The sequence below is a fragment of the Dipodomys merriami genome, unplaced genomic scaffold (genome assembly GCF_024711535.1).
Source record: "Dipodomys merriami isolate MVZ:Mamm:240054 unplaced genomic scaffold, mDipMer1.0.p SCAF_712, whole genome shotgun sequence".
NCBI classification, from domain to species: domain Eukaryota; kingdom Metazoa; phylum Chordata; class Mammalia; order Rodentia; family Heteromyidae; genus Dipodomys; species Dipodomys merriami.
In genome coordinates, this window is record NW_027206305.1 from 268674 (window position 1) to 294328 (window position 25655).

A 25655-nucleotide genomic window follows, 5' to 3' on the forward strand; every position below is an offset into this window, starting at 1 on the left:
TTGCTGGTTACAGACTGGGTTTAGGGCAAGCCAGCAGTGAGCTGATCGCCAGTTCTTCAGCAACAGTTTCCCTGGCCTGAAGCCCCAAAACTCTGAGAATCTGGACTCCTTCCAGAAGCTCAGGGGTGAAGGGAGAAGGTTTGCATAGTGGAGCCTTTTGTTCCATGTTTGCACTTTTCTGTTGGATAAAACCCTCCTTGGTTTCAGAAAGTAACATTTCATCCCACCCGTGTTCTTCCCTACCCCCCCTCCCCACCCTCCCCCACTCCCGGCCCCATGCTTTTAACAAAGATGAGCTGTGTCCTGGCTCCAGATTCTGGGCAGGGGATGGCAGGTCAATCCAGCCTTGAGTCCTTGAAGACAGGGGCAGGGCAGAGGACCAGCTCCCATGTGAGATGTTTGCTTCTGAAATCGCAAATCTAGCACGACAGAAAAAGAGCATCCTTAGGCTTGGGGACATGGGTTCAGTGCACGAATGACAGCCATGTCCTTGGTGCTGTGGCCCAGAGTGGAGCCGGCCACGTGGCCAGATGGCTCACCAGGGCTGTCTCAGGGTGAGGGCTGGTGGCTTGCTTGAAATCTGGACTTGGTACTTAGCAGACACACAGCTGCTCCTCTGGTCTCTTTGCAAGGAGTTGGCCTTGCCAACTTGGGTGTTTTAGCACCAGCTGGTGCAGCCAGTAAAGCAAGGTGTAGGAGGCCTGGTAAAACCATAACTGTGCCACTGTAGAACTGGATCAGGGTCTCTACGTCCTGACTACCCTTTCTTTCCTTGTAGCCCCTGCCGCTTCCGGTGGGCATTTCTTCTATAGAAATTGTCCTCTAAGGATTATCTTTTGCAAGGATGGTTTACAGGTGGCACGCTCCTGCTTTATACAAACCCTTTTGCATCTAGTGTTGCCTTGAGGGTGGAACTGTACGCCTCAAGCTTCGGGCATCAGCTGGAAGTTGCATCTGGATGCGAGAATCTACTCACCTTCCTGCGGTCTCATCTCAGACCACCAGGGCTCATGTCAGACCATCAAGAGTGCAAAATATGAGGGGTCTCCAGATGTACTCAATCAAGATAAATAAACATTCAATGCGTATTTTAAAATCAAAATTAATGCAAAAAAATACCCAAATTTCTAATGAAGGTAGGGGCTGAACTGAGTCTCATGGGGGGCGGGGGGGGGAGCCTGTGCTCCTAAGCCAATCCATAGTGACTCTCACCTATAATCCTAGCTACTTAGGAGGCTGAGAGCTGGAAGATCTTGATTGGAGGCAGAAAAGTCCCACAGACTCCGCATCTAAAATAACCAGCAAAAAGCCAAGCTGGAGGCATAGTAGAATGCTAGCTGAGCAAGCAAGCCAGTCGAGTCAAAGGCCTTGAGTTCAAACCCCATCATTAATTAAGCACTACAAACCAAACTCTTCTGTATGCACTCATAGGCCATATTTTTTAAATATTTTATTCCCCTCTCCCCAGAACAATTGTAAAGTGCTTTAAAATTGAGAAGTCGCCGGGAGCTGGTGGCTCACAGCTGTAATTCTAAGCTATTCAGGAGGCTAAGATCTGAGGATCATGGTTCAAAGCCAGCCCAGGCAGGAAAGTCCATGAGACTCTTATCTCCAGTAAACCACCAGAAAAGCAGAAGTGGAGTTGTGGCTCAAGTGGTAGAGCGCTTGCCTTGAGCTGAAGAGCTGAGAGACAGCGCCCAGGCCCAGAGTTCAAGACCTACGACTGATTTAAAAAAAAAAAAAGAATCCAAGAAGTCAATGTATTCAAAACCCCCAACATTATTTTAAGGTTAAATGTGTTAACTTATACCAAAATAGAGCTCATTGTACTTTCACTTCATTAAAGTTATTTTAATTATTAATTTTTTTAACCCTTCAATGCTGAGGGTTGAACCCGGGCCTTCAGCATAAGTTAGGTGAGTGCTCTACCACCAAGCTACCTCTCCAGCCCTGCATTACATTGTCTTATGTCAATATAAAGCAGTGAAAAATGGTTTAGCTATGTTAGTCAGTGGACAGAAATTGTCAAACTCAGCATTTCCCTCAACTGGAAACAGAATAAACCCCCAAGGAAACTCTGGAAGTATTATTGGTGACTTAGCCTCCATTAAGGCCAGTCACTCACAGTGTCCCTTTGCTTCAGGCTCAGTATGACTTTGCTCAGCCCTCTGGTTACCCTGTACCAAGGAGCCTTCCTGCCAGTCTCTGGTACATGCCCAGCACTCAGGAGGCCGGGGCAGGAGGATGGAGAGTTAGAACCCCACCCGGGCTATATAATGACACCTTGTCTCGTGAGAAGAAAAAAAATAAAAGGCCTTTCTTTGGCTTCTGGAACATTCTTGACACTCCCTCTCCTCCCAGGGCTCTCTGATAGTCCTCCTAGGCCAGCCTCAGCCTCCTCCCCAGAGTGGTTAGTACCTCTCTTTCTTTGTGTGGTGTGTTATCCCCGCACCCTCCCTCTCAGCTCCCCAAGGACAAAGGCCTTTTCTCCCTTTTTGCATTCGTTATTACCAAGATGAGGTCTGGCTTTCTACCTGGTACAACAGAGACTATGATCCCCCTACCACACTTCCCTTTGTTGCTAGGATGACAGATGTGTATGACCATGCCCAGCCATTGACTGAGATAGGGTCATTTAAACACTTAAGTTTGGGCTAGTCTCAGACCATGATTGCTTGATCTCAGTCTATGAAGTAGTTAAGATTAGAGGATTGAGCCACTACTCCTGACTAGAGAAGGCTTTTTTTGAAGAACGAGGAGAACTTTGCCTGGTAAAGAGCAGAAGAGAATCAGCAGACGCAAACATAGTCGTTTGTTTCAAGCTCCTGGAAAGCCTGACTACCCCACTTCACAAGACTGTGCACAGTCCTTCTTTGGTGCCTTCAAGGAGTCATTCAACAAGCCTCTCTAGGTTGGAGTATGGTGAATAGTGTTTACTCTTCCTCTGCCTCGATCCTCATGTGCTTGGGTGTCAGACTTCTCCACTGAATTCTTTTCCCGGGAATTTTGTTCCTCTTGGCCTTGAGTATGAATGTGTCATCCGATCGCTTTAGCCTTTGAGCTTTGACTCTGGCGTTATCTTGCTTTTTGCTGTGAGGTGTGTGGGAGTCTGCCAGCCTCGAGGGTCCCTAGCTGTCCTCACCTCCATCTCTTTGTGTCCCAGGGCTGTGTGTGTACCAGAAGTGCCTCCCTTGCATATGATCTGGTCACACTTGAGTGCTTCCTAATGAGCAGAAAAGATTGATTTCTTTCTTCTGTTTTGTTTGTTTGTTTGTTTGTGGGTCCGGTCGTGGGGCCTGAACTCTGGGCCTGGGCGCTGTCCCTCAGCTCTTCAGCTCAAGGCAAGCACTCTACCACTTGAGTCACAGCGCCACTTCCAGCTTTTTTTTCTTTTTGGCTTATGTGGTGCTGAGGAATCGAACCCAGGGCCTCAAGCATGCAAGGCAAGCGCTCTACCACTGAGCCACCTTCCCAGCCTGTTGATTTCTTTCTTCTATATTTTCTTCATGGTCTACTGTGGAAGGCCACAGAATGCTTCAAGGTGAAAAACTTGAGCTGGTGACACCACCTTCTGTAGCCTTGAAATACATTGGCCGTAGGGGCACCGATGGCTCACACCTGTAATCTTAGCTGATTTAAGAGGCTGAGATCTGTGGATCACGGTTGGAAGCCACTGCGCAGATACATTAAAGAGATCTACAATTAACTAGTGGGAAGAACTGGGAGTGGAGGCATGGCTCAAGTGGTAGAGCACTGGCCTTGAGCAAAAAAAAAAAAAAAAAAAAAAGCTGGAATGCAAGGCCCTGAGTTCAAGCCCCAGGACAGGAAGGAAGGAAGCTAGGTAGTTGGGTAGGTAGGTAGGTGGGTAGGTAGGTAGGTAGGGAGGGAGGGAGGCAGGCAGACTCTTGCTCTGTTCCTTGTCTTGCAGAAGCACAGTTTAGTGTAAGTGCCAGGTTCCGGGCTGCTCTTTCCTGACAGTGACTTTATCCAGGTCTCTCTGGAGGCTCTGATAGGACCGGAATCTGCAGCATGGCAGTAAGGAAGAGAAGGGTTCTGTTCTGTACTGTGCACACCTGTAATCCCGGCACTTGTGAGGCAGAGACAGCGGCATCACAGATTTTAGGCCAACCTAGGTTATAAAGACTTATCTAAAAAAAGAGAAAAAAGAAGAAAAGCTAAGCCAGGCACTGGTAGTTCACACCTGTAATCCTACCTACTTAGGAGGAGGCTGAGATCTGAGGATTGCAGTTGGAAGCCAGCCTGGGCAGGAAAAGTTCTTGAGACTCATATCTCCAATGAACCACCAAAAAGCTGAAAGCAGAGCTATATGGCTCAAATGATAGAGCACTAGCCTTGAGCATAAAAGCTCAGAGACTATGCCTGGGCCCTGAGTTCAAGCCTCAGGACTGGCACCAAAAAAAAAAAAACAAAACCAAAACCCTAACCAAACCAAAAGGCTATCATGAAATATAATACACATTCTATACCATTCGCTCATTCAAAGTGTACAAATCATTGTATATACTTGTATTTATTCTTTCATTATTATAAGCCCTACATCCCTAAGCCATTGGACCCAAACCTCCCATCCTTCCTTGCCCACCAACCCTAGTCCAGGGCCATCACTAACTTTTAGTCTCCTGGTGGTGGTGGTGGTGTGTGTGTCAGTACCAGAGCTTGAACTCAGGCCTTCACACTCTACCTGAGCTTTTTCGCTCATGGTTGATTCAGTACCACTTGAGCCACAACTCCACTTCTGGCTTTTTGCTGGTTCATGGAAGCAAAGATTCATGGACTTTCCTGTCTGTGCTAGCTTCAAACTTCAATTCTCAGATCTCAGCTTCCTGAGTAGCTGGGATTTTAGACGTGAGCCAGCTGCACCTGGCAAAGCTTCTGTTGATTCTATCCCAGTGGAACCACGTACTGTGGGGTATACGTGCCTGGGGGGTCTTTATGGTTTTTTTTCTTCCCCTTGGTCAGTGGGGCTTGAACTCTGGGCCTGGGCACTGCCCTTTAGCTCTTCAGCTCAAGGCTAGCACTCTACCACTTGAGCCACAGCATCACTTCCAGTTTTCTGAGTGGTTTATTGGAGATAAGACTCTCACGGATCTTCCTGCCTGAGCTGGCTTTGAACCATGATCCTCAGATCTGAGCCTCTTGAGTAGCTAGGATTACAGGCGTGAGCCACGGGGCGCCCCGCTGTGCCTGGCTTTTTTTGTTGTTGTGAAGCAGCCTGTTTCCAGCTTCATCTGTGTTTATGGTGCGTGTCCGTGTAGCATTCCTTTATAGCATGACCCAACTATCCTACTGCATCATTGCACCGTGCTCTTCTTCCCTGTTCTTCTGTTGGTGGACATTTGAGTTGTTTCTACTCTTTTTTGGGTATTTTTAAGGATTCTGTTTTGAAAACATGGGAAGTTTTTACAAGTTATTGTGTGGACGCATTTTTCTTTTTCTTGGCTGTATACTAGTTCTCTGGTAGGGAAGACTTTTTAGTATCTATTTCCCTTGCTCCACTATAGCACCCAGGAAGACAGGCAGTGGGTGAACAGGCACAGGAGACTCTGGGGTTGGTAGAGAGGCGGAGGTCACCCCCTGCACCTGCTTAAGAACCCACTTTGCAGTCTCACGGAGCTGCACTTTTTACCTGCCATAGTCATCGGATAGGGGAAACTGAGGACTCAGAAGTGGCCGGGCCATCTCCTAACTCTTCAGAGGCTCAGGTTTTCCTGTCCCCCAAGTGTGAAGGAAACGTCAACCCTGCGTGCTGGAGATATGCCTGGAACTGGCGCTGAGCAGGGTGGGCCTGAGGCAGGCTGAGCTCTCTCGTGAGGTGCACGGCTCACTCTGATTGCTCTCCCCGCACAGGGTGCCTCCGCCAACTGGTGGAACCATCGCCATTTCCAGCACCACGCCAAACCCAACATCTTCCACAAGGACCCGGATGTGAAGATGCTCCACGTGTTTGTCCTGGGCGAATGGCAGCCCCTCGAGGTAAGGGTAAAGCCACGGCATAGATCAGGCGTCCTGGGAGGAGAGCCGGGGCCCTGGAGAGGGAGCATGCTACAGAGCCGTTCGGCATCTGCTGCCACCGTTCCTAGGCACCCGGCATTATTCCAGAAGCAGTTACTATGGTCTTCCTTCTCCTCAGTACATACCTCCTGCTGGGGGGAGGTAGAGGTCAGGTTCAAGTTCAACAGGAAGGAGTCTAGGCTTTAGGCACGGTCCCCAATTGGGCTAGGTCATGTTAAACCTGGCTGGGTCCTCAGCCTGGCCCGGTCCACGCTGCTCACCTGCAGATCACAAAGCAAGCTCCAAGAGGGGACCAGAAGCATCAGGACCGCCACCCTTATCTGCCTCCAATCTGATCGCTAAGCCGTTTCCTTCCACTTACCCACACTGCTTTATTTTTATAGTCACTTTTTTTTTTTTCAGTGTAAATCCAGAACATGCTCTGTGGGCTGGAAAGATGGCTCAGTGGTAGAGCGCTTGCCTTGCATGCCTGAGGCCCTGGGTTCGATTCCTTAGCACCATATAAGCAAAAAGAAAAAAGCCGGAAGTGGCGCTGTGGCTCAAGCGCTAGAGCGCTAGCCTTGAGCTGAAGAGCTGAGGGACAGCGCCCAGGCCCAGAGTTCAGGCCCCACCACCGGACCAAAAAACAAAACAAAACAAAACAGAACATGCTCTGTATAAATGTTGAAATAATGCAGGGAGATACAAAATGAAAGGGTGGTCATCAGCCAGCACTGGTGGCTCACACCTGGAATCCTAGCTACTCAGAAGGGAGTGATCTGAGGATCACAGCTCCAAGCCAGCCAGTGGGGAAAAGTTGTATCTCTTATCTCTAATTATCACCCAAAGGTGGGAGTGGCTTGGTGTCTCAAGTGGTAGAATGTCATCCTAGAGTGAGAAAGTTAAGGGAGAAGCCTCAGGCCCTGAGTTAAAGCCCAGTACCAGCACCAGAATTTTAAAAATTAATAAAAATGACAAACCAAAATGATAAAAAAAAAAAATTCACTCTTAAAAATGCCCTCAAGCGCTTCAGCTCAAGGCTAGCGCTCTACCAGCTGAGCTACAGCACCACTTCCAGTTTTCTAGTGGTTTATTGGAGGTAAGAGTCTCACCAACTTTCCTAAAAAAGAGGGTTTTTTAACTTAATATTTTAATTAAAAATTTTCATTTTAAGTTTTAAAAATCAGGTTATGAGTACGACGCATGCTGATCCGTGTCACCCTCTCGCCCTTCCCTCAAGTCATGTAATTCAACAACTATATTTGCTCACCCTTGTTTCTCCATTTGTGTGCCCCTATTTTAAGTAGAGTTTTTATATTGTTTCCTTTACAAAAATAAAAGAATAAGTACATATGCAAGTGCATACAGTGATGATGGAAAGTTATCAGAATATCCTTGTGGGCTTTTATGCACATCTTTTTTTTTTATTTGGGTCCTGTCATGGGGCCTGAACTCTGGGCCTGGGCTCTGTCCCTCAGCTCTTCAGTTCAAGGCTAGCACTCTACCATTTGAGCCACAGCGCCACTTCTGGCTTTTTTCTTTTTGCTTATATGGTGCTGAGGAATCGAACCCAGGGCCTCAGGCATGCAAGGCAAGCGCTCTACCACTGAGCCACCTTCCCAGCCCCTTTTATGCACATCTTAAGAATGGCTGTCATGCGGGGCGCCAGTGGCTCATGCCTGTCATCCTAGCCTCTCAGGAGGCTGAGAGCTGAGGATCGAGGTTCAAAGCCAGCCCAGATAGGAAAGTTGGTGAGACTCTTACCTCCAATAAACCACTAGAAAACTGGAAGTGGTGCTGTAGCTCAGCTGGTAGAGCGCTAGCCTTGAGCTGAAGAGCTAAAGGGCAGTGCCCAGGCCCAGAGTTCAAGCCCCATGATCAATCCAAAAAAAAAGAAAGAAAGAATGGCAGTCAGGCTTGGACTCAGTGGCTGAGCACCTGCCCAGCTTGCTCAAGGAGGAAGAGACCAGGGCACCCAGCAGTTTCCCTCCTTAGAATAAAAAAGAACCAAGACTCACTAGATTAAGAAAAGAGGAAGAGGGGAGGAAAGAATGAAGAGAGGAGGAGGAGGAGGAGGAGGAAGAAGAGGACAAGAGGAGTCACAGTGTCAGGCCCAGAGTAGGAGCACAAAAAGCATTTGTGAACCAAGCCAATCCACCCTTGTAAACAGTGGCACCGTGAACGGGCAGTTTCCCCTGTGTGGCTGGGGGGGGGGGGAGTGGACCCCTCCCCATTAAGGGAGGCTCTGAGGGGGGGCACAGTTTTGTTGACATGGTACATTCATAGGAAATCACATAGTTCTTAACTCTGGAAAAGCATTGAGCCTCTCCAGCTGGTTGAGCAGAGGGGTTTTTGGGTTTGGGGTTTTTTTTTTTTTTTTTTGGCCCAAATACATGCCTTTTGTTTTTCTTCTAGGAAACAGCTTGCAGCTAGCTTTAATTGGAGGTGTCTAGATAGCAGGGCTGATTAACTCCAGGCCTGATAGTGAGGACAAAGGTTTCCTTTCCTCTGTGGCGAGCCCCTGGCTGTTCGGACACATGTTTTTCTGTATCCCTGACCACAGAGCCCAGTCTCACCAGCTCTGCTGCTGGCAAGCTTGTCTCCTGTGTACTCCCGGGTGGCTGTTGGGGTGTGAATTTACAGAGATCTGCACGTCCAGGTGCCAGTAGTGTTTAGGAGACTTTAAGTCCAGTGTTATGGAGCTCATGGAAATTCCCACCTCCACCTCCCTGGAGTTCAGGAAGAGAAGGGCCTGTGTTTCCAAGGCTCCTGGTTGCCCAATGCTGCCTTTGGAAGGGGATGGGTCTCCTCACGGGTGACAATGAACCCACAAGCCCCAGCAGGATCTGCTACCCAGGCTCTCTGTGGCCAGGCATCAGGGACTCAAGCAGGCTTTAGGGAAAGGAAGTTGTTTTTTTTGTTTTTTGGGGTTTTTTTGGCCGGTTGTGGGGCCTGAACTCTGGGCCTTGGCACTGTCCCTCAGCTCTTCAGTTCAAGGCTAGCCCTTTACCACTTGAACTATAGTACCACTTCTGGTTTTTTTTTTCCTGCTTATGTGGTGCTGAAGAATCGAACCCAGAGCCTCATGCATGCAAGGCAAGTGCTTTACCACTGAGCCACCTTTCCAGCTCAGGATCTCATTCTTGTTTTAGGAAAGTGCTCTACGCTTTGAGCTGTATCTCCTGTTCTTTTTGCTTCCATTGTTGTTCAGATAAGGTCTGTACTTTTGCTCTGGCGGCCTGAGGCTGTGATCTTCCTAACTCCACCTCCTGAGAAACTAGTATGATAGGTGTGCACCTCTATGTCCAGCTAGTTTTTCATCAGTGTTATGCCTTTGTGTCTCTGTGTTTAGCTTATTTATTTATTTATTTATTTATTTTTTGGTCGGTCGTGGGGCTTGAACTCTGGGCTTGGGTGCTGTCCCTGTGCTCTTCATCTCAAGGTGAGTACTCTACTACTTGAACCACAGCGCCACTTCCAGTTTTCTAGTGGTTTATTGGAGATAAGAGTCTCACGGACTTTCCTGCCCAGGCTGGCTTTGAACCGAGATCCTCACATCTCAGCCTCCTGAGTAGCTAGGATGACAGGCATGAGCCACTGGCACCCGGCTTGTGTTTAGCTTTTATCCAGGAATTGGCACAAGTCCATTTCTCTAGCTCCATTACCATTTTCGTTTGTTTGTTTTTGTCGGTCGTGGGACTTGAACTGTGGGCCTTGGTGCTGTCCCTGAGCTCTTCAGCTCAAGGTGAGCACTCTACCACCTGAGCCACAATGCCACTTCCAGTTTTCTGGTGGTTAATTGGAGATAAGAGTCTCACAGACTTTCCTGCTGGCTTTGAACTGTGATCCTCAGATCACAGGATTACAGGCATGAGCCACTGGTGCCTGGTTCTATTACCCTTTCTAAATGATGAATCCCGGGGTCTGCTCTGGATGTCGTACTGAGGTACATGTGGGGTGATCTAGGTGTCATTCTTACCTGTCCTCGGCACTTAACTCCTCTTCTGGGGGTAGTGTAGTAACTTGCTTCCCTCCCTCCTCCTCCCTCTCTCCCTCCCCTCCCCCCCGTCTCTCTCTCTCTCTCTCTCTCTCTCTCTCTCTCTCTCTCTCTCTCTCTCGTCCTGGGACTTGAACTCAGGGCCTGGGCACTTTCTGTGAGCTCAAGGCTAGCATTCTGCCACTAGAGCCACAGCTCCACTTCTGGCTTTTTGGAGGTTAATGGGAAATAAGAATCTTAAGGGGCTGGGAAGGTAGCTCGGTGGTAGAGTGCTTGCCTTGCGTGCATGAGTTCCTGGCTTCAATTTCTCAGCACCACATTAACAGAAAAAGCCAGAAGTGGTGCTGTAGCTCAAATGGTAGAGTGCTAGCCTTGAGCTGAAGAGCTGAGGGACAGTGCCCAGAGTTCAAGCCCCACGACTAACAACAAAATAAAAAGAGTCTAAAGGATTTTGCTGCTGCCAGGGCTGGCTTTGAACTGTGATACTCAGATCTTGGCCTCCGGAGTAGCTAGGTGACTGACTTCCCATTCTTGAAAGAATGTGTATCATTATACTCTTCCTTCTCATATAGCAGCAAGGCCTTTCCATTTACTGAAATTCTCTTTTCTCTTAAGATTCTTCTACTTTTCTTTATAGGCCTGGTGCATGCTAAATTTTCTATTTTGCCATGTGCTTGGGGTTTCTTTGGTATTCAGAAAAACTATCAATATAGGGCTCAATTATGTCCAGCTCGTGGTTTATGGTTCCAGTTTTTCCAGTTGATTCTTTTCAAGCTTCCTGGGTAGATGATCGTCTTAAAAATCAGGACAATTTAATCTCTTCCTAATGGCTCCATCCACTCTCTCATTTCCACTTGGGTTTTTAGTGCACTGATGGGACTGCCCAGAGGGGAATTAAATATGATGATGTAGTAGTAGTTTTGCCTTGCTGGAGTGCTGTAAATGGGTTCCTGGGGTGTGCCTGCCTGAGAGCACCCCTCAACCCATCCAGATGTGTTCCTGCTGTCTGCCTCTCTACAGCTGAACCCTAGGCCTCTTGCTTCTAGTGGACTATGAATGACTCCCAGGAACCAGGGCCCCCTGGGTTGGGGATCCTGCCATTTCATCCACACCTGAATGCAGCCATGATGCACCTCCCCCTCCTCCTCTCCCCCTCCCTCCCTTTCTCCCTCTTTCTCTCCCCCCCTGTCTCCCCCACCCCCATGAATTTAGGGATTGCCAGAGACAGTGGCCAGGCTTTGGGACAGCTCTCCTTCCAGCCCTAGACAAACAAGGAAAGCCCTTGTCTCATTTCTCAGACATTTCGTTTCACTTCCACAAAGTCCCTCCCACAGGCCCAGCATCCTGCTGCCCAGCCTGTGGTCCTTGGGGAGAGGCAGAGTGCAAGAAGGTCAGGCCAGCTGCCAGGGCTGGCCTGGCCTGTGTCCCCATTACAGGCTTGACTTTGGAAATGAGCTGTCCCTGTTCAAGGAGAGCTCTGGGCGTGCCACTGTCTCCTTCTTAGGGTCCAGCCACAAAAAGCTGTTGCCTTGACTCCTAAGAGTTCTTCTTGTGTGGACAAGGGCGTTGCTGAATGGAGAGCTGAGTGGGATCCCCTGATTCCTGCCCTCTAGACCCTGCAGCTGAGCTTTTGTGAGGAGCCCTGGGCATGCGCAGTGCCACTTGATCTTTATTTAGCGCATGAGGCAGGAGCAGTTATCAGCCCTTGGATAGCTAGAAAGACGGAGCCTGAGGCAGGAAATGACTTGCCCAAAGTTAGAGCCAGAAAACAACAGCGCCCACATCCGAACTGGGACTGTCTTGCTCCAAGCTACCTCACCAGCACTTGGAACTTGGTTGGGTGACTGGTTGTGTCATCAATGAAGAACCAGAGGCTCACTCTTCCAATTCAATACATCCCACAACACTTCTCATCCCTTTCCTGAGAGCCCATGCTTGTCTTTTCTGGTTTTTGGGTCCCTCTGTATGCTGGGCACAGTGCCCTTGCACCTGTCCCATTAAAGATCCTTGAAGTAGACACGGGTGTGCAGTGGTTTGTCACTTCATGTGTGCACACAGGTGAAATGACTAACACTGTCACCTTAGGATGCTGGCGCTGTGTGTGTGTGTGTATCAGGGCTTGAAGTGAAAACCAGTGACTTATAGTCAGGTGCCGGTGACTCACGCCTGTAATCCTAGCTACTTAGAAGGCTGAGATCTGAGGATCTCAGTTGGAAGCCAGCCTGGGCAGGAAAGTCCATGAGACTCTTATCTCCTATTAACCATCAGAAAACCGGAAGTAGCACTATGGCTTAAGTGGTAGAGTGCTTGCCTTGAGCAGAAGAACTCAGGGACAGCACCCAGACCCAGAATTTAAGCCCCATGACTGACCAAAAAAAAAAAAAAAAAGTGACTTACATGCCAGATGCGCTAGGAGAAGCCAGGATGGGTCCGAGCCCAGGCTCCCTTCACAGCCCCCTGGCATTGCAGGAGAGAAGATCAGGTACCTCTTAGCCAGCTGTGTTACTGGGGAACCGGGCCTTGGAATTTCAGGGTGTCAGGTGACCAGCTATGTGGTGGCTCTAAGCCTGTCTGTGCATGGCCTCTTCTGTTCTGCTCATGCCTCTCTGGGGAGGGCTGATTAGTGCTTAGAAAGTTCTAGAAGACTCCAAGGAGCAGCTACTCCTCATCTAAGGACTATTTGTAATCCCCAGGCCCTCACCTGTGTTCTCCCAGCGGCTGTGGCCCTCCCCAGAGCACCTGAGAGGGACCTAGAGCTCTTCTGCTTGTCCCACAGGGCTAGAGTCAGGCCCAGGGGTCCTCTACAAATATCCAGGCCTGTGTGAAGATTTAAATGCCAGGCAGGCTCGCAGGGCTGGAAGTGTGGCTTGGTGGTAGAGCATTTACCTAGGTCATTTCAGGCCCTGGGTTGTAGCCCTTGAAATAACAAGACACGAACACACAAATGAAAAGAGTCAAGCCATCTCCCATCTCGTGGCCTTGGGCACTGATTGAACCCTAAGCCTGAACTTGAACAGTACTTACCCACAGACCCTGAGAGGATTCCGGCTGCTTGATGCTGGCACACACAGGCAGGGCTTGAGGATCTTGGCCACTGCTGTCTCTGGCAGGCCTGGGTGCCGGCTGACGGGAGTGACAGCGGCTGATCTGAAATGGGTGAAGGGCCTGGGTGGGAGGCAGCTACTTACCATCTCTTCTCTCTCCTCAGTATGGCAAGAAGAAGCTGAAATACCTGCCTTACAATCACCAGCACGAGTACTTCTTCCTGAGTAAGTACTAAGCATCCAATACCACCCCCTGACCCTGCTCTCCCCCACAGAGTGCCTCTCTCCCTCTACCACCCCTCCACACCTTTCCACACCCTAAGAGTGACATCAGACCTGTCTCAGAAGGAGAGGCCACAGCAGACAGCCCACACAGACCTCTCTTGGTCCACGAGCTGACCTGGCATTCGATTGTCTGGCTGGGCCCGGCTGGGTCGCTCATTCAACCCTCTGTTCTCCCCCACAGTTGGGCCTCCACTGCTTATCCCCATATACTTCCAGTACCAGATCATCATGACCATGATCATCCGCAGGGACTGGGTGGTGAGTCGGGAGGGGTGCTGGCTGGGAGTGTGGGAGGGTGATGGGGGGAGGGGCATGGGCAGCAGAGGGCCTGAGGGGTCTCAGTCACCTCCCCTGGGGGGTATCTGCCTTATTGTTCTCTCTCTTTTTTGTTGTTGTTGGTTGTGGAACTCGAACTCAGAGCCTGGGCACTGTCCCCTCAGTCTTCAGCTAAAGGCGAGCACTCTACCACTTGAGCCACAGCATCACTTCCAATTTTCTGGTGGTTAATTGGAGATAGGAATCTCATGGACTTTCCTGCCTGGGCTGGCTTTGAACCACAATCCCCAGATCTCAGCCTTTTAAGTAGTTAGGATTGCAGCTGTGAGACACCGGCACCTGGCTGAACTGTTATTATAAAGGTGATGTATAGAGGGGTTATAGTTAGGTAAATCGGATAAGGAGTATATTTCTTTTGTTGTTGGTGGTGGTGGTCATGGGGCTTGAACTCTGGGCCTGGGCACTTGTCCCTCAGCTCTTCAGCTCAAGGCAAGCACTTTACCACTTGAGCCACAACGCCACTTCCAGTTTATTGGAGATTAGAGTCACAGATTTTCTTGCCTGGGCTGGCTTTGAACCATGATCCTCAGATCTCAGCCTCCTGAGTAGCTAGGATTACAGGCGTGAGCCACTGGCACCTGGGTAGGAGTATATTTCTTTTGGACAATGTCACCCCTTCCCTTGCTCTCTCCTAGTTACCCCCCCCCCATTCCCACCCATGAATTGTATAGTTTGTTGTCAACATAGTGTCCAGTGACTGCTGTTGTTGGATTGGTTCACCCCTTTATTGCTATTAAGAAGGTTCTCCCTCAGGGGTCCCCACAGCTAAGAAAGCTACAGTAAAATAATCCTATAGATTCCCCCCCATATATATATACATGGGGATCCCACAAGGGCAGCTGCTACCTTTGCATTTGGACACTGACGGTCCAGGTTCCTTTGTTAAGGCTGCATCACAGAGTACTCCAAATTGGGTGTCTTAAGCTAGAGGCCCGAAGTCCAGAACCAGCCCTTGGGAGGTCTCTCAGAGGAACCTGTTCCAGGCCCCTCCCCTCTCCCACCTAGGAGGTGGGGCTCCTTCCTGCCCTTCCTGTCCCTTCTTCTCTCCCCCCCCCATCTTTGTTTAAATATCTCCCTTCTTAAAGGGACACCAGTCCTATTGGGTTCATGGCTCAGCCTAATGACCTCCTATTAGCTCGTCACCCCCTTGAAGGAGCCCAAGGTCACTTTCTGAAGTTAATGGTAATTAGAATTTCAGGGTAATGAAATTGGATGATGCAGTTTCGCCTCAGACAACAGACTTAGACGAGTCTGCTGATTTTGCTTCCGACAAAGAAAGGGAAGCCAGGTGCTAGTGACTCACCTGTAATCCTAGCTACTCAGGAAGGTGAGACCTCAGTTCAAAGTGAGCCTAGGAAACAAGTCAGAGAAGCTCTTACCACCAAGGAACCAGGAAAAAGCTAGGAGTCGTGGCTTAACTAGCAGAGCACTAGCCTTGAGTGAAAAGCTGAGGGATAGCACCTGGGCCCTGAGTTCAAGTTCCAGTCCAGAAGAAAAGGAGGAGGAGGAAAGAAGAGGAAAAGAAGAGGAAGAGGAGGAAGGAAAGAAGAGAAAGAGAGAGAAAGGAAGGAAGGAAGAAAGAAAGGAAGGAAGGAAAGAAAAAAGGAAGAGGAAGGGTCTCTAGAGAAGACTTCAGAGTGGTGCTCAAGGGGACCTTGTTTGTTTGTTTTTTGTTGTTGTTTTGCTGGTCCTGGAGCTTGAACTCAGGGCCTGGCCAGTCTCTCTGAGCTCAAGGCTAGCGCTCTACTACTTGAGCCACAGCGCCACTTCCGGCTTTTTCTGTGTATGTGGTACTAAGGAATTGAACCCTGGGTTTCACGCATACTAGGCAAGCACTCTACCACTGAGCCACATTCCCAGCCCAACCTTGGGTTTCGTAGATGTGCAGTCATGGTTTTGTGCAAGATGGCAGTGTACTTGTGGTGAGGTAAGCTATATGAAGTGGTCACCACAAGCAGAAAGGGTTCTCTGGGACGGGAGCCTAGCAGTCTCAGAAAGAACAGACATGTTCACAGTCACCTGTTAGTTACAATTGGCCTTTCTAAACCACAAAACCCCCCCAGACTGTCTCAATCATGAATATCATGAAGGCTGATCAGTGTGACAACTAAGGGTGGTGTGGTCTCCTGACACCTACACTCAGTACCCCATTGCCCCCCCAAGCCCCAGCCTAACTCCTGTTCACAGAGCACTGAAGGGCTCCGGACTGCGGCGAGTTCTGTGCTATTTGTGGGGGCTGGGCACAGGATTTTGCTTCTAGATAGAACTGGAACTGGTGGGGGGAGGAGGTGGGACCCTGCCAGCCCTGGAAGGATAGAAGGACAATGTTTCTGAGTCATTTGAGTAACAGACATGAAACATCCATCTCCTATCCTTCCCTACTAGGACTTCTGCTTCCAGCAGGATTTAGCTAGGCTTTGGCAAGGTGTAGCTGAAAAGGAGCTGGGTGCTGATGTGCTGATTAGGGGGCCAGGTGGGGAGCTTGAACCAGTGTTATAGCAAGGGGGGGTGTCAGAGGACTGGGTGAGGTGTTTTAACCAGTGTTATAGAAAGTAGGGCATGTGTATGTGTGTGCACGCATGCGTGTGTACTTGTGTTTTCTTTATTTACAGTGCTTGCTCCATAAGGAGCAAAGCATTGGCTGGGGAAAAGCAGGCAAGGAGATTAGACTCTGTTCACATCCTCAGATGGCAGAGCCTGAGCTCCCAACAGCTCCAATTCTGTTGGGCCACTTGGCAATATGTAGACATAGATCATCCCCAGGTGGGGCTGGCATCTAGCCAGAGGCAGTTGTGTTAAAACATTCTGCTAGCCTGGCGCCAGTGGGTCATGCCTGTAATTCTAGCTGCTTAGGAGGCTGAGATCTGAGGATCATGGTTCAAAGCCAGCTGGGGCAGGAATATCTGTGAGACTCTTATCTCCAATGAACCACCAGAAAACAGGAAGTAGTATTGTGGTTCAAGTGGTAGAGCTTGCGCCTTGAGCAGAAGAGCTCAGGGACAGCGCCCAGGCCCAGAGTTCAAACCCCATGACAGACAAAAAAAAAAAAAAAGATAAACATATCATCATCCACGAACAGGAAGTGGCACTTTGGCTCCAAGTGGTAGAGCGCTAGCCTTGAGCAAAAAAGCTAGGCCCTGAGTTCAAGCCCCACAACTGACAAAAAGAAGACAAAAGACACTGCCCTCATGAGAATGCGCAAAGCCCCAGCCGGTCCAGATGCCCTGAGTGTGGATCCTGAAACACCCCACACATAGATGAAGGTTCCGAAGGGAAGTGCTCACTGATCCCCACAGGCTCCCACGGCCAGCTGGGCTACTCCCCAGGCCTCACTTGCCCTTGGGTTGGATCTCATACTGGAACTTTGTCCTCTTGGCCTTCTTCTTGTCACCTTCCCAACCTCCACCTCTCTGGCTCTCCTCCCTGCTCTCCCTGCCCCGCTCTGTGGTGTTGCTGTGTCTCCTTCACCCCTGCCCCTGGTGTAGGAGGGTCCAAGAAATGTGTAGCTCGATGTTGATAAATACCTTAAGCTGGACACTGGTGACTCACACCTGTAATTCTAGCTACTCGGGAATGCTGCGATCTGATGATTGCGGTTCAAAGCCAGCTGGGGCAGGAACATCTGTGAGACTCTTATCTCCAATGAACTACCAGAAAACAGGAAGTGGTGCTGTGGCTCAAGTGGTAGAGCTCTCGCCTTGAGCAGAAGAGCTCAGGGACAGTGCCCAGGCCCACATGACAGACAATAAATACATCATCATCCACTCCCAAACACGTGTGTGGTATACCTGTTACTATACATGACATCATGTATGATATTATCATATACTACTATTCTATATATAGGATTATACACATGCACACATACACAGACACATACTTCTGCACTACAAATACACAAAACCATTAAAATGGCACTGGTGATATAGCTCAGTAGTAATGCACTTACCTAGAGTGCATGTGAGCCTAAGTTCTATCTCTAACCCTGAAAGGAATAATTTTTCTCCATTTCTTTTTCTTTCTTCCTTTTATTTTTGTTTTTGTGCCAGTCTTGGGGCTTGAACTCAGGGCCTAGGTGCTGTTCCAGAGTTGTTGGGGTTTTTTTTTTTTTGGTCCATTGTGGGGCTTGAAATCTAGGCCTGGGCACTGTCCCTCAGCTCTCTAGCTCAAGACTAGCGCTCTACCACTTGAGCCACAGCTTCACTTCCAGATTTTTTGGTAATTAATTGGAGGTAAGAGTCACACAGACTTTCCCGCTTGGGCTGGTTTTGAATCATGATTCTCAGATTTCAGCCTCTTGAGTAGCTAGGATTACAGGCCTGAACCACTGGTACACCTCGCAGAATAATAAATGTTCATTGAGTATGAAGAAAATTAGGAGAACTTAGAAAATCAGCCTTCCCTTGTCCCCTTGAAGTTAGATCATCGTTTTGTTGGATCTAGAGGTCCAGCTGGTAGCTCTTCATCTCCCTTCGTCAGCCCTTCCCTCTGTCCTGACCATTAGGCCAAAAGCAGAAGCAAAGCCAGATTCCTCACACCAAGCAATCACTAAATGCAGCCACATTTGTCTTCTAAATTGTTCTGCAATTTGTCACTTCTTCATCCATGATATGAGCCCTTCTTTCATGTTTTACCAGTGACAGGGCATTCCCCTGTGAAGTGCACTTAGCACTCCTGGCTGAGAATGCTCTGTCCATGCAAAGGCCCTAAGGCAGGAGCAAGCTGGGCCAGGGTGCTGAGGCAAAAGAGCTTCCTAATCCTGAGCTCTGTGGCCACAGAAGGATGCTGGGAGCTCAGGGCACTGGTTGCCATGGATATATGAGAACACGCAGGAGACCAATGCACATGCTTGTTGTGGTCCAGACAGGACATACTGGGCTTGGGTGGGAGAGGAAGTGGAGAGCGTTGGTCCACTCTAGAGAGCACCTGCCTGTCAGTGTTACACTGGAGAGCCAGGGTGCTGACACACAGGGACAGGGCCTCGAGTGTGGGGAGACGTGTGGATTTTGTACACTCTCAGATTCTCCAGTCCCTGCCCATAGCTGCCCCTCAGCTCTTTCCCCCTCCTCCCTCCATTTCTCTGGAGACCAAGGCAGTTGTACAAACCCATGCAAGCAGGCAGTTTAGGGAGGTATTACCTCTCTGATCCTCAACTTCCTAGAGGCCTGTGCCCAGCGCTGGAAGGTGTGTGCATACATCTAGTTTCTCAGTGCCAGAGATGTGGGGCGTGGCTGTAATCCTGTCTCTCTTCTCAGGACTTGGTCTGGGCCATCAGCTACTACATTCGCTTCTTCTGGACCTACGTCCCTTTCTACGGCATCCTGGGAGCTCTGGTTTTCCTCAACTTCATCAGGTAGCAAGCTTTGCCTCCCCGGGAACATCCGTGGGGCTGTGGCGTAAGCGGGAGGAGGGAAGGCTGTCTGGCTCCTGCCCTGAGCCGGGCAGGGGAGCGGGGGATGTGGCTGTGTTGTTCATGGCTGGGGGCTCCAGCTCAGAGCTGTGCTCTCTTCCAGGTTCCTAGAGAGCCACTGGTTTGTGTGGGTTACACAGATGAATCATATTGTCATGGAGATCGACTTGGACCACTACCGAGACTGGTTCAGTAGCCAGGTGAGGGAAGCCAAAGTCCTGAACCAGTATCCTTGTCCCTAGATGTGGCTTGCCAGGGGGACCCAGGAATGTGCTGGGCATCCTTAGAGATGCCTGTGTCCTTCTGCTTGGCAGCCTCAGGGCTGAGCAAGAAAGGGACCAGTGGCGAATCTGGGCGGGTAGACTGAGGCTGACTGGCAGAACGATGGGACACAGAGCTGGGACTCTGCGTAAAGCCTGCCATTGTGCGGATGAGGCCTGGTCCTTTGACCTTGCTCCCTTGCCTCCCACTCAGCTGGCAGCCACCTGCAATGTGGAGCAGTCCTTCTTCAATGACTGGTTCAGCGGGCATCTCAACTTCCAGATCGAGCACCAGTGAGTGTGACACGGCCAGGCTTGGGGGGGGGAGGGCGGGAACAAGAGGCAATGGGGGGGTGGTGAGTGGGAGAACAAGGCACCATGGGATATGCGTTCTTGCTCTCCACCTGCCACTGGCAAGGTTACTATCCCATCCTGAAAGCATGGCTCTGCAGCCAGCACGACTGTGCGCAGGAAGGAAGGAGTCCCTTGGGCTGTGAACGCACCCCAAAGCGTGGTGGCAGGCCACACGAGGCCTAGGCACTGGCTGTGGTTAGAGCTTGTACCCGCATCTCGTGATGCCAGGATGCAAGCAAGGCAGGGAAAACCATTCCCACTTGGTTGACTGGTGAACTGAGGCCGGCGAGAGCGCTTGCTTGGAGCACCGGTGGACAAGGGACTGTCCTTGCTCTGGTCTCTCGTCCCTGTCCTCTTCCATCTTTTATCTTTCTCTCATTTTCGTTTTTTTTTTTTCCCCACTTTTTTTTCTTTTTTGTCGGCCGTGGGGCTGCAACTCTGGGCCTGGGCGCTGTCCCTGAGCTCTTCAGCTGTAGGCAAGCTCTCTACTACTTGAGCCACAGTGCCACTCCTGGTTTTCTGGGTGGTTTATTGGAGATAAGAGTCTCATGGCCTTTCCTGCTTTGAACCTCAATCCTCAGATCTCAGCCTCCTGAGTAGCTAAGATTACAGGCATAAGCCACTGACGCTCGGGTTTTGTCCTTCCCTTCCCCTCCCTCCTCTCCCCTCTGTTCCTCTCTCCTCTCTTTCCTCCCCCCTCTCCTTCCTTCTTTTCTGTGCCAGTCAGGGCTTTGGCACTGTTTCTTAGTGTTTTGTTTTGTTTTTTTTCTCCACGCAGGCTAGTGGTTCTATTGCTTGAGCCATGCCTCCCCTTTCCACTCTTTGCTGGTTAATGGAGGGGCTGGGAAGGTGGCTCAGTGGTACAGTGCTTGCCTTGCATGCATGAGGCCCTACATTTGATTCCTCAGCACCACATAAACAGCAAAGGCCGAAAGTGGCACTGTGGCTCAAGTGATAGAGCACTAGCCTTGAACTGAAGAGCTCAGGGACAGTACCCAGGGCTAGAGTTCAAGCCCCACAACCGACCAAAAAAAAAAAAAGAGGCTCTCCGGGACTTTACTGCCTGGACTGGTTTTGAACCACAGTCCTAGCTCTTGACCTTCTGAGTAGCTAAGATTACAGGCATGAGCTACCAGCACCCAGCTTCCTTTCCTTTCTTGAAAATTATGCTGGCCATCTAGTTCTCTTTCCAATTTCCTACCCTCAGCATGGTGCCAGTTGCTAACCCAGATAACTCCTGTAGCCACACACAGCCTTGTCCTAACTGCAGACAGGGCCTCCTGATCGGTGGGAGGAAGGGGTGGGGGTGAGTGGCTGAGCCCCCAGCATCCTTACGCTCCCCCTGCCTGTGTCTCTCCCCAGCCTCTTCCCTACCATGCCCCGGCACAACTTGCACAAGATCGCCCCGCTGGTAAAATCTCTGTGTGCCAAGCATGGCATCGAGTACCAGGAGAAGCCGCTGCTGAGGGCCCTACTGGACATCATTAGGTATGGAGTCCTTGAGGCTCTGGGGATATAGGAAGGGGTTGGGGTGGGGGGTGAAGGTCATGGAGAGGCACCTAGCTGGGATCCCTCACCGTGGACAGTACGGAGACCACTGGCTGTCTGCTCTGAGTGAGAAGCATGCCTTCCCCATGTCCTTCCTTGGTGCCTGAACCCTTTCTGACCCCCCCCCCCCACCCTCTCTCTGCAGTTCTCTGAAGAAGTCCGGGCAGCTATGGCTGGATGCCTACCTCCACAAATGAAGCGCAGCCCTTGGGGCACCCGGGGGGGGAGGGGCGAAGGCGTGGGTGCTGCGACAATAGGGAGGGGCGGACTTTCACTCTGAGTGTTCTCATAAGGCCGGGGTACGCAGCAGTTCGTGGATCCCCCCCCACACACACACTTTTCTGTCTCCCTTTCTCCCCCTTTTGCTCCTCCGCCTCCCAATCATCCAGTCTTCTCCGTTCTGCCTCGGTCCCCTTCTGCGCAGGCCCAGGGAGAGCCTGGGCTGCAGGTGGTGGCTCCGTCCCTCCAGCTTCTACCCTTCGAGATCTGAGATCAGAGGTCCCAGAGTCTGGCCTGGCACTCCCCTTCTTTTACCCCCAAACTCCCTCCTTTCATCCCTCATAAACGTCAGTGGCCTGCAGGGAGGGTCCAGCCCTGCAGCCCACCCCAACAGCTGAAGGGGTCCGCCTGTTTGTGCTCTGCTCTCTTTCCTGTGGCTGGGATGGATTCACAGTCTCCCTCCTGCTCTGGAGGGCTTCAGGCCTGCGGCAAAGCCCTGAACTTGACCTTGAGGCCCAGAGAAATCTCTTTCCCTCTCCCACAGCTGGAGCAAAGCCCTATTCCATCATCTTCCTAACTCCAGAGGCTGCGGCCTTGGGTCCAAAGGGAGAGCGCCTTGGGTGAGCTCAGCAGAGGCCATGGCAGATTACGGGAGGACCCCTCCCTCCCCCCCCAGCCAGTCTCTAGCCACTTGGGCCCCTGAGTGGGGCTGGCCAGCTCCTCAGCCTCTCTCCTGATCTCTCCTTTTTCACTGTTTGTTTGTTTTTTTTTTTTAAGTCTTTTTTTCTAACCAGAATGTATTCTTACAGGGAGGGTAGCAGGAAGACTGGGTCTTAGGACAATCTGCCTTTTCTAGATGTTTCTGGTCAGGCTTCCCTGAGCTCCATTGGGCTCACCTGCTGAGACCATCCGTCGTTAGATACTGGCTTGGAACTGTCGGAAGGAAGGGTAGGGGAGACAAGGGGAAGGAAGCCACCATGGGGTACCCGCGTGTGGGTGGGGACCCAGTGAGGACCAAACAGGATCTGAGAAATGTGGGGGTGGGAGGTTGCTGGGTAGTAATGGAGAAGTAGGAGGGGAAGAGGGGACAGCTGTCCCATTGGAAGGGACGGGACCCAAGCTGGGTCTTCAGATGTAACCCACTAACCAGTATTTAGATTCAGATGTGAATGACTCTGGGGACCTTTGAGGGAGCCTTCTAGTCCTTCCCAGCTCTGGCTGGCCAGCCAGGAGAGACCAGCTGGCTTCCAGAGACCTCCAGGTTACCATGGAAACACCACCCAAAATAAATAAAAACCAACTAGCTGCTGTATGTTCTCCCCGAGTGAGTCCAATCGTAACTGTTAACGTGTTGTTTCCTCGCCCCTGAAGTTTTGGGGAAATAAAAGAAATAATTTTATTCTCACTTATGGTTCAGTCCAATGGCTGGCTGGTTAGTGTGCTTCTTGGATGCTAATGTGGGGGGGGGTTGGCACTGGGGGTGGCGGGGACTGGAAGGGAAGGGAAAGCCCTCCAGGAGGGATGAGGACCTCATTTATAAGGTACTGGGGGTGAATGGAACTGTTGTCCTCCCTCAAAGACGCTGCCAAGGAAAACAACTGATTCCATCTTGTTCTGTGCAGTGGCTCATCCAGTCCTCATGGCCTGAAGGTTGCCGATACCATCTCAGCCTCAGTCACCTGCTTCTATACCGAGGGACTGGGTCTAGGTCCTAGGTTGGTTTCACCCCCAGATCTTGGAACAAGTGAATGGATGAACCACGGGCACCTGAGCAGCTTGCCTTCCAGAGGCCAAGGCTCTTCTCTGATCAGCTGGCTCTGGACGGACTGGCCTGGATAGGTCACTCCAGATGTACAAGAAGAGCCAAGAGGCACAGGGAAGCCAGCACCCCAGGGGTTGTCAATTGGTGGCTCCTTCCAGCAGGATTAGGGAGGGCGCTGGGGCCTCCCAACCCACTGGCCCACCATTCTGTATTTCAGTACTGAAAACCTCCAGCTGTGCCCCACTGGAGATCTATCCTTAATCAACTACTATTCTGCCTGCCCCGTGGGCTGGGCCTGCTACCCCAGGATGCTTTGGGATACAGATGGTGGGAAGCAGCCCATGCCCTGGGAATCCAGGGCCCATCTGCTCTGTGTGTGTGTGTGTGTGTGTGTGTGTGTGTGTGTGTGTGTGTGTGTGTGTGTGTGTGTGTGTGTGTGTGTGTGTGTGTGTGTGTGTGTGTGTGTGTGTGTGTGTGTGTGTGTGTGTATTTCTTAGTGTTAGTACTGGGGCTTGAACTCAGGACCTATTGCTTAAGGCTAGCACTCTTACCACTTGTCCAGGGCCCATCTGCTCTGTGTGTGTGTGTGTGTGTGTGTGTGTGTGTGTGTGTGTGTGTGTGTGTGTGTGTATTTCCTAGTGTTAGTACTGGGGCTTGAACTCAGGACCTATTGCTTAAGGCTAGCACTCTTACCACTTGAGCCACAGCTCCACTTCCAGCCTTTTTGGTGGTTCATTAGAGGGAAGAGTCTCAGGAACTTTCCTGATCCTGCTGGCTTCAAACCTCAATCCTCAGATACCAGCCTCCTGAGTAGCTAGGATGACAGGTGGGAGCTACAAGTGCTCAGTATTTGAGTGTTACTTTGATAATATTTTACATTTGCTAACCAAACTGGTTCAACACATAAATGAGTTCACCATCATGGTCCTCCTGCCCTCTGTTCCCCACTTCTCTTGGGACTCTGAAGGAAGTTTAGTCATCTGGCTCAAGAATGAATGGTAGAGCTAGTGATATAGGCTTAGAAAGGGTCAATAATGGCCAACCACTGGTGGTTCACACCTGTAATTCTAACTACCCAGGAGGCTGAGATCTGAGGATCATGGTTCAAAGCCAGCCCAGGCAGGAAGTCTATAGACTTATCTTCAATTAGCCCCCAGAAAACCAGAACTGGCTCTGTGAGCACTATCCTTGAGCAAAAGAGCTCAGGGACAGAGCCCAGGCCCTAAGTTCAAGCCCCACAACTGACCTCCCCTCTTCCCTGTCCCCACCCCCCAAAAAAAGAACAAGAGCCAATACCGTTAGTGTCCAGTTCCAGGACTCACGGTCTATCCTGTCATGAACATGTTGTTTGTTTGTCCACCAGCCACTCCCATATGCTAGGAAGAGCTGGCTCTCCTGTCCTGGCCACAGGAGATTCAGGTTGGTTGATTGAGAAAACAAATCAACACAGTCGTGTTTCTTTTTCCCCCTTCAGTAGTTTTTATTGCTGCTGCTGTTTTCTGTGCAGGGATTTTAGAAAAAGAAAAAGAAAAAAAGACACCATGTTCCTCAGAGGCCTTTCTCTATTCTTTTTAGAAACATGGCCTGTCTTTACTCTGCAAAAGAAGAAAACCTCTGGGAAGTCAAACAAGTTACTGAGAAATTCTTGATTTGCCTAGGGGAGAGTGCACTTCCCTGGGCCACCAGCAGGGGCAGCATAGAGCATAGCCTGCTGCACAGAGGTGCAGGCATTCTGGGAGCTCCTAGGGGGCGCTGCAGGTCCAGTGGCTCCTCTGGGCAGGAGGGGGGTGGCGGGGACATACCTCCCCAACACGAGAGCCACCGTTGGAATTCTGGTGACTGCCTGCCAGAGCATGGATAAATCCCATCTGAGCCCTCTAGCACTGTGTGTGGTGGCAACCAGGGGTCAGGCCTTGGCAAGTGGTAGACTCCCCCAGAGGGAACAGTCTATGCAGGGACCCAGTACCCAGGGTTTTTTTTTCTCCTCCCTTCCCTCCTTTTTTTTTTCCTTTTCCCCCTCCTTTCTTTGTTCCTTCCCTCTCATCCTTCCTTTCTTCCCTCCCTTTTTTCTTCCCTCCCTCTTTCCCTTCCTTTCCTGTTCAACCCAAGTCCTTGACTATGTTAGCCAAGTGCTCTGCCACTGAGCTATATACATTCATCCCTGTTTAAAAGTAATTTTTTTTTTTTTTGGATCCAGTCATGGGGCCTGAGCTCTGGGCCCGGGCGCTGTCCCTAAGCATTTCAGTTCAAGGCTAGCACTCTACCACTTGAGCCATAGTGCCACTTCCAGCTTTTTTTTTTTTTTTAACTTATGTGGTGCTGAGGAATCAAACCCAGGGCCTCATGCATACAAGGCAAGCGCTCTACCACTGAGCCACCTTCCTAGCCCTTAAAGTAATTTTTTAAAGTTATTTTGGGTAGTTGGGAA

General features: G+C 50.4%; 1 protein-coding gene across 1 annotated transcript in view; it reads left to right on the top strand.

The window, feature by feature from the left end:
- LOC138818115 (acyl-CoA 6-desaturase-like) overlaps positions 1-22870 on the top strand; it is a 32291-nt gene extending 9421 nt beyond the window's left edge. Inside the window, exons 5-12 of the mRNA XM_070009031.1 lie at positions 5869-5994; positions 13218-13278; positions 13520-13596; positions 18930-19027; positions 19188-19284; positions 19559-19638; positions 21061-21186; positions 21392-22870. Of these exons, the coding sequence (XP_069865132.1) occupies positions 5869-5994; positions 13218-13278; positions 13520-13596; positions 18930-19027; positions 19188-19284; positions 19559-19638; positions 21061-21186; positions 21392-21443 (717 nt within the window). The 3' untranslated portion in view covers positions 21444-22870. The remainder of the gene's footprint in view (positions 1-5868; positions 5995-13217; positions 13279-13519; positions 13597-18929; positions 19028-19187; positions 19285-19558; positions 19639-21060; positions 21187-21391) is intronic.
- Positions 22871-25655: the final 2785 nt, after the last annotated feature.